The sequence below is a fragment of the Ictidomys tridecemlineatus genome, chromosome 4 (genome assembly GCF_052094955.1).
Source record: "Ictidomys tridecemlineatus isolate mIctTri1 chromosome 4, mIctTri1.hap1, whole genome shotgun sequence".
Taxonomy (NCBI): domain Eukaryota; kingdom Metazoa; phylum Chordata; class Mammalia; order Rodentia; family Sciuridae; genus Ictidomys; species Ictidomys tridecemlineatus.
This window is the reverse complement of record NC_135480.1, coordinates 7580932-7595486: the sequence shown is the minus strand read 5'-3', so window position 1 is coordinate 7595486 and position 14555 is coordinate 7580932. Positions and strand designations below refer to the sequence as shown.

The following is a 14555-nucleotide window of genomic DNA, read 5'->3' as shown; positions in this document are numbered from 1 at the left end:
AGAGAGTGAGAGAGGAGAGAGAGTGATAGAGAGAGAGAATTTTTTTAATATTTATTTTTTAGTTCTCGGCAGACACAACATCCTTGTTGGTATGTGGTGCTGAGGATCGAACCCGGGCCGCACGCATGCCAGGCGAGCGCGCTACCGCTTGAGCCACATCCCCAGCCCCTGGACTCAAACTTGAGATCCTCCTGCCTCAGCCTTCTGAGCTGCTGGGATAATAGACATGCACCACCCCAACAGGCAAGACTATTGGTTTCTGAGTACCAAGTTGATATCCTGTCAACATAATTGAAATATTATTTGAATTAGTTCTGTCACTGATTCCCTTGGGTTTTACGAGTCAGCTTTCATATTATATGCTTATATAGACTTAGTTTCTTTACCAGTTCTGGTGCTTGTACATTATTTCTCTTGTCTAATTGCACTGGCTAATACCTTGAATAGTAGCAGAAATAGTGGGTATCCTTGCCTTGTTCCTGCACTTAGTGATATGTTTCCAGCATTTCTGCTTTTAGGAAGATACTGGCATTAGCAATCCCGAAAAACCAAAGGCCAAATGTTCCCTCTGATATGGGGATGCTGACTCACAATAGGCAGTACGTGTGTGTGTGTGTGTGTGTGTGTGTGTGTGAGTGAGTGTGTGGAGTGGAGGCTCTTGGGATTGGGCAGAAGGGGTGGGGGATGGAAATGGGAAAGACAGTAGAATGAACTGATATGACTTTCCGATGTTCATGTATGAACACACAGCCAGTGCAACTCCACATCATGTCCAACCACAAGAATGGGAAGTTATACTCTAAGTGTTTATGATATGTCAAAATGCATTCTACTGTCATATATAACTAAAAAGAACAAATAATAAAAAAAAAACAGACACTGGCATTAGAATATGTCTCATCTATCTAGCTAATTACCAATTTCATTAGCATTATTCCATATCTAGCACATAATATTTATATCTACTCATATTAAGAAAGTATCACTCACAAGCATAGTGGCACATGCCTGCGCCTTGGGAGGCTGAGGCAGGAGGATCCCAAGGTGAAAACCAGCCTCAGCAAAAGTGAGGCACTAAGCAACTCAGTGAGACCCTGTTTCTAAATAAAATACAAAATAGGGCTGGGGATGTGGCTCAGTGGATGAGTGCTCCTGAGTTTAATCCCTGGTATTCCTCCCCCCCAAAAAAAGTATCACTCAATTCCTATTTGATTAAGTATTTTAATAAAGTGAGATGTTGAATGTTATAGGTTTTTTTCAGTGTCTATGAAGATAATCATATGTATTTTCTCTAAAATCTATTAACATAGTATTAACATTTCCCTGAATCTCTGTTCATTTTCTCCCTTCTTGTCCCCTCTCTGTTGTTCAGACTCCATAATCTCTATTGGCCTGTCTTTGAATTCACCAATTCTTCTGCTGATCTGAGTCTCTGTGAAGCTCTTCTAGTGAGTTTTTATTATTATTATTATTTTAAATATTTTTAGTTGTTAATGGACCTTTATTTTACGTATTTGTATGTGGTGCTAGGAATCGAACCCAGTGCCTCATTCCTGCTAGGCAAGCGATTTACCACTGAGCCCCAGCCCAGCCCTCTAGTGACTTTTTAATTTAGCTGCTGCACTCTCCGGTCCTGCATGTCCATTTGGTTGTCTCTTCAGTGGAGTCTGTTTCACGAGCCACTGTCATCACATTTGCCTACAGTTCTTCACATGGGGTCTCCTCTGGTTCTTTGAACTTTTCCTAACAGCTGCTCTGAAGCCACCATCTGCTAAGTCCAACGTCCTTCAGAAACAGTGTCTGTGGCTGCCTTTCTTCTGTGTAGGAACCACGCTCTGCAGTTCCTTTGCCTGTCTTCTGACTTCTTGGTGGAAAACTGCATATTTTTGATAACACTGTAGCAACTCCAGATACGGATCTCAGGACTCAGTGCAGCTGTCCTGCGTGCCTGGTCACTTGTTGGTGCCCTGCCTGAGTTAACCCCCTGACGTCTATGTCCTTGCAGCATGTAGCCTGGGATGGTTAGGCTCAGAGGGTTTTTTCCTATTTTTCTGGTGACCTTGTCTTCCTCGGGGTTGCCCTGGAGCGGCATACCTCAGTCACTGGTCCGAGTTTGGGCTTCCTGACTGAGGCAGAGCCCCTCCCTCCTGTGGGGTTGAGTGTGTGGCTTGCAGGCTGCTCCTGTGGCTGAGTGTTTGTGTTTTTGCCCACTTCAGACAGGGACTGGTGGTTTGCAATTTCCCTCCCTGCCTGCTTGTGCGACAGTGCAGCCTTGCTGTGTGTGTTCGGGCTTCCGGGCTGCCAGGGAGCAGTTTTATTTTTAAGCTGGTTTTCCTAGGAGTGGTGACCAGGGCAGAGTAACCAAGGTCAGGCTTCAGCCCTGTACCAGCCTGGCTGCTGCCTCTTGTGGAGGGTCTGGGTGCAGCTCTGACTGTTCCTGAGTGGGTGCAGCCTAGTGCGTGGCCACAGCTCTCCCAGCCCCAGGGTGGACTGTGACCCCCTAGGGCCCTTGGCGGCTATCTCCTTCCCTGGTTGTCTCTCGCTCTCCTGGTTGCTCTGCCCTTTCCTTGTTGTACTAGGATGGAGATGTTGAGTGCTCTCTCAACGGCTGTCAATCAAGATCTCCGTCTTGTTGGACAGTGCTCACAGGCATTGTTCCAGAAAAACCGGTTCCCAAGGGCAACTTGCGGAGCTCTGTCTCTAAGGCTGCCTCTCCCGCTGGGCAGAACCTTTGCTGTGCTCTGTAGGAACTGGGAGGAGGGCGGAAGCCAAGCCTTACTAGAAAGATACCGCCTCTCTGCAAGCTGGTGGGGCCTGGCTGGGATAGGAGCCTCTGGTCTTTTTCTTTTTCTTTTTTCCTGACAGTGCTGGGGGTGGAACCAGGGCTTCATCAGTGCTAGGAGGTGCCCTGCCACCGAGCTCCATGGCCAGCCTGGCCTCTGGTCTTCTTGGTTTTCTTTTCCTGACATGAGCCATGGGGATCTAGTCTTGCAGGCTGTCTTGCCTGTAGCAGAGCTACAGAATCATAGACAACCCCAACATCTCTGTGGCTCTCAAGAACAAGATTCGATTTCTTGCTCATTTTCCACACCCCTTAGAGTGTGTGGCTCTGACTCAGTTCCATGTCCTCTTTATTCCAGAACCTGGATGGAGAGGCTGCCCTTCCAGGGGGACACCAGGCTCCTGGCAGATGGATGAGAGTAATGGCAGAGCCACGCTGGGGCTTTTAAGCTCCTGCTCAGATGGGGCATGCGCCATGTCTGCTCAGGTTCCAGATCTACACTGTCCTGGGCGGGTCGTGACGGAGGGCCAGGGCCGGGCTGTGGGTGGAGAGATGAGCAAGGGCAGCAGGGACAGCGGGGCCTTGTAAGCCATTTATTCATTCAGAAAGTAGGAGCAACACGCTTAGGTATTGGATCAAGTCAGGTCTGGGGGCTGGGCATGGGCAAGCCTGACTTCCTAGTGGGATAAATCACACGAGAAGCCGGGGAAGCGGGAAGAAGATTGCAGACTGGAACACACTACTGCTGAGGAGTCTGCACTTAATCCACAACTTTTTTCTTTTCTTTATCCTCCCTCCTCTTCTCCCCGCCATCCCCCACATGTCAGGCTAACGATCTACCACCAAGCTGCATACCCAGACCCTGGGGCTTCTTTTCTGCAATCTCTTCTGATCTCTAGCATTACCAGTAGACAGGAGACCGGGTGAACACAGCCCATCTGGGGGTCACTACTGGGTTTTACTCAAAACCTTCTCTAGGTCAGGCTTTGATCAGAATCAGTCTTGAAACAGACAGAAGGACCTTCAGATGCCTTTGTGAAGACCAGACCAGACAGCTAGGTGGAAACTTGACTTTCTGTTTACTGGAAGTAAATTACTTAACCTCTCTGGAAACAACACTGCATTTTAGTGGTTGCTTTTTCCTTTGTGAAGTAAAGCTACTAACAACACCCACATCTGTAATCTCTGCAATTTAGTAGGCTGAGGTAGGAGAATCTCAAGTTCGAGACTAGCCTCAACAATTTATTTTTTTTTTTTAAAAGAGAGAGAGAGAGAGAGAGAGAGAGAGAGAGAGAATTTTTTTTAATATTTATTTTTTTAGTTCTCGGCGGACACAACATCTTTGTTGGTATGTGGTGCTGAGGATCGAACCTGGGCCACACGCATGCCAGGTGAGCACGCTACCGCTTGAGCCACATCCCCAGCCCGAGCCTCAACAATTTAGAGAGACCCTGTCTCAAAAAATAAAGGGCTGGGGGTGTAGCTCAGTGATAGAGAGCCCTTGGGTTTAAGTACAGCATGGGGGGGGTGCAGGAGGATGTTTTAGCTTCTTGTCCTGTAGGGGTTTCAGGCCCCAGGTCCAGCAGCCCTGCCCCTCTTAGGGGTGAGGAAGCTTTGAGAAAGCTTTTACCTGGCAGCTGCAAGGCAGGTGGTGACTGGCTTCACAGGTAGAAGTGAAGCCACGCCCCCTCTCCAGAGGTTTCTGATTGGTGGAGGGGTGGGGCGGGGTCCACCCTTGGGATATATAAATGGTTGGTGCCCAGGGTCGTGAGTTAAGCTGTGGTTAACTCCTGCTGGCCTGTGAGGCTTCTTGAGGGAGGAGCCTGCTTTGTGGGAGGCCAGCTGAAGACTCCCAGGTTGACCTTGGGGTGTGGGGCAAGGAGAGGGGTGGTTGGCACCTTCTCCAGAGCCCCTTGGTTGGCATCTCTATGAAAGGTTAAGGGAAGGTTAGGGAAGCAGCTTGAAAATGAGGAACTGGGCATGGTGGCCCGCACCTGTAATCCCAGCGACTCAGGAGGCTGAGGTGGATCTCGAAAGGTGGAGGGCAGCCTCAGTAATTTAAAAATACCCTGTCTTAAAATTTAAAAAATATTAAGACCTGAGCCAGGCGCTGTGGCGCGCATCTGTAATCTTAGGGGCTTGGGAGGCTGAGGCAGGAGTATTACGAGTTCAAAGCCAGTCTCTGCAAAAGCGAGGCGCTAAGCAACTCAGTGAGACCCTGTCTCTAAGTGAAATACAAAATAGGGCTGGGAAGGGCTGGGGATGTGGCTCAGTTGGTAGAGTGCTTGCCTCGCATGCAGAAGGCCCTGGGTTGAATCCCAAGCACCACAGGGGGGTGTGGGGAAGGGCTGGGGCTGCCCTTAGGTTCAATCCCCATCACAACAAAAAAACAAACCATAGTTTGAGGAGGCCCCAATCTCAACTTGTTCTAAATCCAACTATTTGATGTCATTCTCTTTGGTCTTCAGTTTCCCATTGATATAGGGGCATGTGCCCTTCCAACTCTTTGGTGTAGGAGGGGGTTGAGATCTGGGCAGCAAGGGGAAAGTCCTCAGGCTTTTTGAATATGTGGGTTCCACCTTCACCTAACTGAAGACTGGTTGCTTCCTTTGCCAAATAGGTCCCTGTGACACCTGCCTTCCAGGGGGCAGTAACATGAAGCCCTTGGAGCTTTTAGCACAGTCCCGAGCACCTAGGAGGTGCTTGCTGCTGCTGTTACTCTCTGGTCCGGGCACCAGGAGGAGGGTGGGGGTGCTGCAGTCCTCAGCAGATCTTTGCTTCTTCTTTTTTTTTTTTAATATTTATTTTAGATGGACACAATATCTTTATTTTTATGTGGTGCTGAGGATCGGACCCAGTGCCTCACACATGCCAGGCGAGTGTGCTACCACTTGAGCCACATCCCAAGCCCCAGACCAATTGACTTTTTTTTTTTAAAGAGAGAGAGAGAGAGAGAGAGAGAGAGAGAGAATTTTAATATTTATTTTTTAGTTTTCGGCAGACACAACATCTTTGTTGGTATGTGGTGCTGAGGATCAAACCTGGGCTGCACGCATGCCAGGCGAGCGCGCTACCGCTTGAGCCACATCCCCAGCCCAGATCTTTGCTTCTTTCCTGGCCTCCCCATCTGTCAGGCCTCCCAGGTGCCCTCTGTTCTGAATCCTTGAGTCTCTGCACCCTGCCCTCCACCTTCCTGGTCCTCTTTCTGGCCAGCCTCACCTTCCTCTTTGATTTGTGGGATCATTGTATAGGTACCAAGTCCTGAGGCTGCTGTGTCTTTAGGTCCCCTTGCTCCACCCTGCCCCACCCTACTCCTACTCCCCATGAGATAAGTGATGCCAGAGACCCTGCCATTGTCTTGTGGTTATCACCAGGTGAAGTTGGGGGACTGCAGCCAACAAGGGGGGGTCATGGGTTTCTTCATCCCCACCAGGGCCAGGAGTCCAGGCCTCCTCAACATTCTGGGTGAGTTCCCGGGAGGCTGGCATGGGAAGGGCGATGGGGTCAAGAATACAAAGAGATGTGGAAGGCAGGGTCCTGCTCTGCTCAAGCCGGCCTCCCAAGCCTCTCTGGACAGGTGTGGCAGGTGGGAGGGGGGTCTTGTCAGAACATGGGCTCAGTGGTGGTTTGGGCTTTGACCATTTTATCTATGGGGCATGACCTGTGTTTCTTCTCTACCTCCAGAGGACAGCTTTTTCCAGGAGTTCCTCTCCAAAGACACCTGCTTCCAGATTTCAGATACGGTAAGGAAGCAAAGTGGAGTTTGTTACAGAGAGTAACAAAGTAGAGGTTGGGGTCACTTGAGTAGAAGGTTGACTTAATGGGATTCAGTGCTGCTGGGTCCCCTGGACTGTTGGGGGAACCCTTCCCCTTATCTTTGCTGGGCCCCTCATTTTACTGTCTTTTCTTCCCTGTCCAAAACCTCTGGAGTGTGAAGGAACCTGGCTGCTGGCCTCATCCCCAGGGCCTCTGGCTGCCCCTGCCTGTCTGCAGTTCCTCCTGGCTGTGGGGCTGGTCTCCTTCCGTGTGCTAACCTGACGCTCTGTGAGCACAACCACAGCAGTTCTTGGCACTATGAGTGGCAGGAGTGGGCAGCGGGACACTACTGAGGGTCTGGGTATGGTAGGATGGGACAGGGCGGAGGCCATAGACTTGACCCTTGACCTCATGCCCTTGTGTTCCTTGCAAATGAGATGGAGGAGGACTTGGAGAAACCTAAATGTGAGATTTTTTCCATGGGCCCTGGGGGAAGATTGGCATTCCCGAGTGGGTAAGTTCCAGCACCCAAGGGACATACTGTGGCACAAATGGGCTTCTAAGCCAGCGCTGTGAGCGGGTGAGGCTGGGCTGCCATCCCAACTCACTGTCCACTCTACTCCTCCCAGGTCATGGCCAACAAGCCAACCCACTGGGCCTGGACTTGGAAGTGGTGTCCCCACCAAGGTGAAGTTCAGAGGGATTGCTGTCAGGCCTGGGGCCCCTTACCCCATGTATTAGGCTTCTCTAGAGGAACAGAATCAACAGGAAGTATAATTATAAAAGGGGGACCTATTAGGTTCTCATATGTGACCGGAAGTGATAGTCCACAAAAATGGCCGTCTGCAGGCTGGAGAGCTGGGGGAACCAGTAGCTGGGCAGTTCAAGAGGCTGAAGCCCCAGAACTAGAGGGATCAGTTCTACTCTAGTCTGAGACCAAAGGCTTCTTGAGAATCCACCTTGAAAAGTGAAGAAGCAGGAGTCTAATATCCTCAGACGATCACACCAGTAATCAAGAACCTGTTCAAGAAGAATTGAGCTTGCATCTGCTGCTGCTTCCTCGGTTCTTCCAACTTTTATTCCATCCAAGCCATCATCCTATTGGTTGGTGCTGCCCACGCTTAGGGAGGGTCTCCATTTCAGTTGGCTATTCCACATGCCAATCATTCCTAGACAGAGTCTCACTGACAAACCCATAACCCTCCTAATCCTTGGAATATCTTAATCCAATCAAGTTGTGTTAGACCAGGACGCAAGAAAAGACCACTGACTCCAATTAAAATCAAATTAAAGCAAGCTTATTATTTCGACCGGCCTGGCTGCCTCTCCCTCCCAAAACCGCGGGAACAAGACAGCACCCCAACTTTTTACAGATAACAGAACTCTGACCAGCATAACACTGATGGTAGTTTACATTTTTGCTGGCCCCGACATCAGAATTTATGAAGGTCATTAGAGCCTCAGAGAGGGTTGTTGTCTGGCCAGGGAAGGCCAAGATTTGTGAGGCGTCACTACAGTTTAGAGAGGGCTGCTATCTGGTCAGAGAGCCAGGCATGGGTGAGTTCAAGGCCCGGGCAGGCATTCCAAGCAGGTTCAGAATTTGCAGTAATTTATAGCTGAAATTATCTTTTCATGGCTTTGTGGCGAGATGGCTCCCAATTTTAAGTAATGGGTCTATCAGTTGATGATTTAAATTAACCATTACACCCCAGGAACCTGGCCATTCACCCCCACACTGTGGCCTGTCTGGTTTGCCCCAGCATCACAGGTGTGACCTCCCACACCTCATCCAGCTGCCCTTCCCTGATCTCTGAGTGCCATCCATCCTGCTGCCAAAATTGCTTCTCAGTGGCCAAAAACCTCTGGGGTGAGGACTTCCTTGTTGTCTTGCCCCCCAGATGCAGCTAGAGCTGGAGACAGGAGCTGAGGAGGGTCTGCTTGGGGACCTGGGAGGTGGGAGTGGGACCAACAGGATGTGGGAGGGGGGCACATGGGCTGTTTCACCAGTTTCCCCTCCAGGCTCACTCTGTGGCCCCCTCCCAGTCTTCCCCAAGCCTCCACCACACCTGGGGACTGAGTTCTGCTGCTGAGGAGCTGCCTGCCTGTCCACTCCCCTATGTAACACGTGTCACCCCCACCCCCAGCCTCCTGTCTGGTGGGCCTTAGGTGGCAGCACTGCCCCTCCCCTACCCGTTCCTCCTAACAATGTGTACCCGCTCTGGTCCTGATCCTCTAACTAACGTGTGTCTACAGGACACCAACTGCTTAGGTACTGGCCTGGTTCCTTGACCCAGTGTGATGGTGAGAGGGTCAAAGGGTTAGGCCTGTGAGCACAGGCTTTGAACCAGCTCTTCCTCTTCCCGTGGCGGCCGGTCTCTGAGCCTCAGTTTCCCTTCTGTAACATCCACCATCTATGAACACTACACAGTGGAGCTGGGATTCAATGAGCTGGGATACTCGCAGCCCTAAGAAGGGGCTCCCAGACCTACTGGGTAAAGTTTAAATGGAAAATGGCTCTGTGGCCAGGTCAGAAATGTCTTCAGGGTCAGACTTGAGGATATTTAGGAATAATAATGTTTAAATAATAATATAATGTAGTGATTATTATCCTATAGTTCCCTCCCCCTCCCCCAAAGGAAAGACATACTGAGCACTCAGTAAATTTCTTGCTACTGAAGGAGAAGGAAGGCTTCCCAGAGGAGGCACATTTAACTGGGCCTGGATGTTCATGGGCGGGTAGTCTAGGGCAGTGGTTATGACTTGCCCTTCGGAGCCAAACAGTTTAATTTCAAATTCCAGAGTCCCTGCTTGTTATTTCAAGTCTTGTGCCTCTGTTGCCTGGCCTGTCACATGGGTATTGTTTTGCAATGAGTGTTGAGGTTTGAATGGGTTAGTCCCAGGAGGGTTCTGGTGCTGTCTGAGGAGAGGGGAGGGAAGGTGCGGAAGTAGTGAGCCCAGCAGGGGTGGCTGTTCACAGAGGGGATGGAACAAGTGGGGAGTGGGGAGGAGTCTACAAGTCGGATGGGGTTACCTGCCCGCTCTAGAGTGGATCTCAAGGGGCAGAGTAAGAAAGCCTGAAGATGCCAGCCGGGTGCACGCCTGGAATCCCAGCTACTTGAGCTGAGGCAGGAGCATGGCAAGTTCAGGGCAAGCCTCAGCAACTTATTGAGATCCTGTCTCAAAATAAAACTTAAAAATAGGGTGGGGAACCTCCTGGGTTCCTGAGCATCCCTGGGCTCAGTGCTCAGAACTGGGGAGGATTTTAAAAGCCTAGAGGTTGAGGACATTCGAAACGAAGCTAAGGACTAGAAAGTATTGGGAGGGAGATGGGAATGCAGCTTCATGGAAGTGCACGCCTAGCATGCGGGGTGCCCTGGGTCCAGTCCTCAGTAGCCCCTCAAAACAGTACTGAATTTCAAAAAGGCAATATATTCACATGTACATTGTGAACCAAGAGTCCCCTTATTCCCTCAACTCCCTGCCTCCTGGTTCCCTGCCCTAGAGGCAATGAAAGCGAGTCTCTTACATCCTTTCAGGAAGGAATCCATACATCATCAAATGGGGCATTATAATCATGCACTCACATCTAAATGGCACAGAGCTCCTAAGACCGATGGAATTTCAGGGCAATAGAAGAATCTTTTGCTGTTCATAAAAGCCCCTGAATTATTCATAAGGAGATTGCAACCACTCAAGGGTGACAACTCTGGGTGGGGGATGCTGAAGAGACAAACACTTTGAACACAGGTGTGCTGGGAGCAGGAGAGGGCAACTCTGCACCCCAACCCCATACCTCACCTGGTGACAGCTTCCATCTAGCTGTTCCTGACCTGCTTCCTTTATCATAAACCAGTAACAGTAAGTAAACACTCTCCTGAGTGCTGCGAGCCTTCTACCACATTGCCAAGCCCAAGGAATGATTTAGGAACCTTCAAATTTACAGTCAGCTGGGCAGAAGTGGGGGTGGCCGGTGAGATGGAACTCTTAACCTGTTGGGTCTGTTACAGGCTCCAGGATGGTGACAGAAGGAATGGAATTGTGAACATGGTCCATGCTGGAAAGTTGATATTTTGTGTCAGAAGTATCAGAAAAATCACTGAACCAAATATGCGTCTGTTTCTCACCGCTTTTTATTAAACTCTGATAGAATTCCATGCATCCTGCTGCTGACCTAGCAACATATTTTTTTTAAAATTTTTAATCCATATGTCCCTTTTTATATTCCCATTTTTAGATACAAGTAGCTATAAAGTAACTAGTCCCTTACTGACCCATACTTGTTTCTTCACTTAATAGCAGGCTTCTGCTACCAAGCTGAGCTTCTGTGAGTGACTTTGTAAGGATGTCATAAACATGTAAAAAAAATTATCTGTAGGGTAAATTTTAAAAATTGCTCTGCCAATGAATAAGCCCTAATTGTCTTTTTTTTTTTTTTTTTTTTTTTTTTTTGCCAAATGTCCCTCTGGCTATTCACCACCCCTCCAGGAGTACATAAGAAAGGCTTGATTTTTCCAGAATTCTCACCAACCCATGAAGTACCAGATTTTTTTTTTTTTTTTTTTTTGTACCAGGGATTGAACTCGTGGGCACTCGACCACTGAGCCACATCCTCAGCCCTGTTTTGTATTTTATTTAGAGACAGGGTCTCACTGAGTTGCTTAGCACCTCACTTTTGCTGAGGCTGGCTTTGAACTTGGGACCCTCTTGCCTCAGCCTCCCAAGCCACTGGAATTACAGGCATGCCCCACCCTGCTCAGATTTTTTATCATTGACAAATTAAGTGGAAAATGATTTCTTGGTGAAGTGTTAGTTCACACTTATTTTTTTTTTTCAGTGAGCTCAAGTGTCTTTTCTTATGTTTAAGAGCCATTTATCCTTTCTGTGAACAGTCCTTGTCTTTACTCATTTATCCCACTGGTTCTGGCTTCTGATTGACAGATAAGAATTCTTTTTCTACAAATGGAGAAAAATAGCCCTTTAAAATACTAATTATCCATATTTTCTCCAGTTCATCCTTTGACATTGCGCGTTAGTCAGATTTCTGTTACTGTGGCAAAATACCTGAGAAAAACAACATGAAGGAGGAAAGTTTTCCAGGTTTCAATCCATGCTTGGCTGGCTCCATTTTGGGGGCCCAAGGCGAGGCAGAGCATCTTGGCAGCAGAAGCGTGCGGCAGAGGAGGCTGCTCTCCTCATAGCAGATGGGAAGCAAAGAGAAACAAAGTGGCCAGGGACAAGATATAGTCCACAAGGACAAGCCACACCAGGACCCACTCCCTTCAACTAGGTCCCAACTCCTACCGTCCTGCCACCTCCTAGCAGTCCCTTCAGCTCTGAATCCCTTCATGGATTAAGCCCTTGATGAGGTCAGCATCTTCCTGATGCAACCACTTCCCCAGATCACCGCTCTGAACATGGCTGTGTCTGCGACCAAAAACCTTTCCACATGAGCTTTTGGAGAACACTTCAGATCCCAAACTACAGCACAGTATAGATGGTTTGTGTGTGTTTGTGTGATGCTATGGACTGAACCCAGGCCTTGAACGTGCTAAGCACATACTCCACCACTGAACTGCACCCTCATCCCCTGCATGGTTTTTGTTTTGTGGTACAGTACTGGGGACGGTATGCAGGGCCTCACACATGCTAGGCAAGCATTCTTCAACTGCCTACACCCCCAGCCTTGTATAGATTTTTAAAAGCAAAAAATAAAATTTGGCCTGGGGATGTAGCTCACTGGTAGAGTACTTGCCTAGTATGTGTGAAGCCCTGGGTTAAATGCCCAACAATGCAAAAAATTAAATAAATAAATAAATAAATAAATAAAGCAAGCAAGCAAGCAAGCTTTATGGCTTCTGAGTGTTGTGTTTATGTTCTGAGTGTGTCATAGTTTAAAAGACCTTTTCCACACTGAGATGTTTACAAAAACTTCTCCTTTAGCTCCTGGTTATAGAGCTAAAGGAGAAGTTTTTTTTTTTTTTTTTTAAAGAGAGATAGAGAGAATTTTTTTTTTTTTTTTTTTTTTTTTTTTTTTTTTTTTTTTTTTAAAGAGAAAGTGAGAGAGGGGGACAGAGAGAGAGAGAGAGAGAGAGAATTTTAACATTTATTTATTTTTTCTTAGTTCTCGGCGGACACAACATCTTTGTTGGTATGTGGTGCTGCTGAGGATCGAACCCGGGCCGCACGCATGCTAGGCGAGCGCGCTACCGCTTGAGCCACATCCCAGCCCCAAGAATTTTTAATATTTATTTTTTAGTTCTCGGCGGACACAACATCTTTCTTGGTACGTGGTGCTGAGGATCGAACCCGGGCCGCATGCATGCCAGGCGAGCGCGCTACTGCTTGAGCCACATCCCCAGCCCTAGATTTTTGTTTTCATGCTTTACATTTGTATCTTGAGTTCATTTGGAACTTCTTCTAAGATGCAAATTATGAACCCAACTTTATTTTTTCCCCTAGATTTTCCCATCCCCACTTTTTTATTTTATTTTTTTCCTGGTACCAATGATTGAACCCAGGGGTGCTTAGCCACTGTCCTCAGTCCTTTTTTATTTTGAGATAGGATTTCACCAAGTTGCTGAGACTGCCCTTGAATTTGGGATCCTCCTGCCTCAGCCTCCCGAGTTGCTGAGATTACAGATGTGTAGCAACACACCCAGCTGCCCTTGCCTTTAAAAAAATTTTTTTTAGTTGTTGATGGACCTTTATTTTATTCACTTATTTATATGTGGTGCTGAGAATCGAATCCAGTGCCTCACACATGTGAGACAAGTCCTCTACCACTGAGCCACAACCCCAGTCCCCTCTTGTAATCTTAATTGTGGTTAATTTATAGACTAATTTAAGCAGAACTGACATGTTTATGAGATATTTTCATATCAGAAAGAGGTGTCTACCCCCAGCCTTTACTTCTTTCCAATGGCACCAATGGTCAGTAACCCCCAAATTTGTACTTCTATTCTGAGCATAGGGCATTTTTAGGGCAGTGAAACTTCTCTCTGATGCTGTAGTGGTGAATACGTGACATTACTCATTGGTCTGAACCCACCAACTTACAATGAACCCTAAGGTAAAGGATAGGCGTTAGTTAATAACATTGCATCAATATTGCTTCAGCAACTGTAACAAAGATGCCACCCGGATGGATGCAAGATATTAACAGGAACAGCTGCTGGAGGGAGGGAGGATATAAGGCAACTCTGTCCTTTCTCAGTAATTTTCCTGCAAGTCTAAAACTGATCTAAAAAAAAAAAAAAGTCTTTTAAAGAAGAAAAAAATTGAAAATATTCCCATGAGTGGAAAAAGCAGGCTCACTTTCTCCAGCAGTCTGCTCGAAACCCAGATGTCTCTGACCCCAGATGTGTGGGGGGTTTTCCCTACATACCAAGAAAGCAATCAGTTCTGTAGCAGACACTGGCTGAATGTCCCCTCATTGAGGTCAGTTCAGTCATCTGGAGATAGCAGCAGGTTTCTCAGAGGCTCCCCAAGGCGGCCTCTGAAGAGACCGACATCAGGGTGGTGGATCTTATGGTCCACAGGGTCTTCAGGAATACAAGCCTCCGGGACCACCAGTCCCAGCAAGAGCATGAGAGGGAGCTGGGCATGGTGGCATGCCTGTAGCCCCAGGTCCTTGAGAGACTGAGGCTGGAGGTTCTCTTGAGATTAACCTGGACAACATAATGAGACCCCATCACAATCAAACAAACAAATATAACCCAATAAAGATGCAGCGAGAACTTCTGCGGTGCACCTGGAGTCCCAGCTACTAGGGAAGCTGAGGCAGAAGGATCACTTGAGCCCTGGAGTTTGAGGCCAGGCAGTCTGGGGCAGCACAGATAGACCCTCCCCCCTCCAAAAAAAAAAAAAAATCACAGGAGGAAGAGAAAGGCCCTCAGCCACAGGGAATCCTTGCCCCTTCTCTTTTCCCTAACACACTGAGAATCTCCCCTCCTCAGTGTTCACCCAAGACCCCTGAAGAAGGGCAGGAGCTTTGGGGGCCCTATTTTATCATGTGCCA

At 48.1% G+C, this 14555-nt stretch overlaps 1 protein-coding gene across 1 annotated transcript; it reads left to right on the top strand.

Annotated features, from left to right (window-relative positions):
- Positions 1-4830: 4830 nt before the first annotated feature.
- On the top strand, positions 4831-7101 carry Spdyc (speedy/RINGO cell cycle regulator family member C). Its single transcript, XM_078045630.1, is given in 5 exon segments — positions 4831-6525; positions 6776-6808; positions 6919-7011; positions 7013-7082; positions 7085-7101. Coding segments are annotated over 5 exon segments (300 nt in total). The 5' UTR covers positions 4831-6438.
- The last annotated feature ends 7454 nt before the right edge of the window (positions 7102-14555 follow it).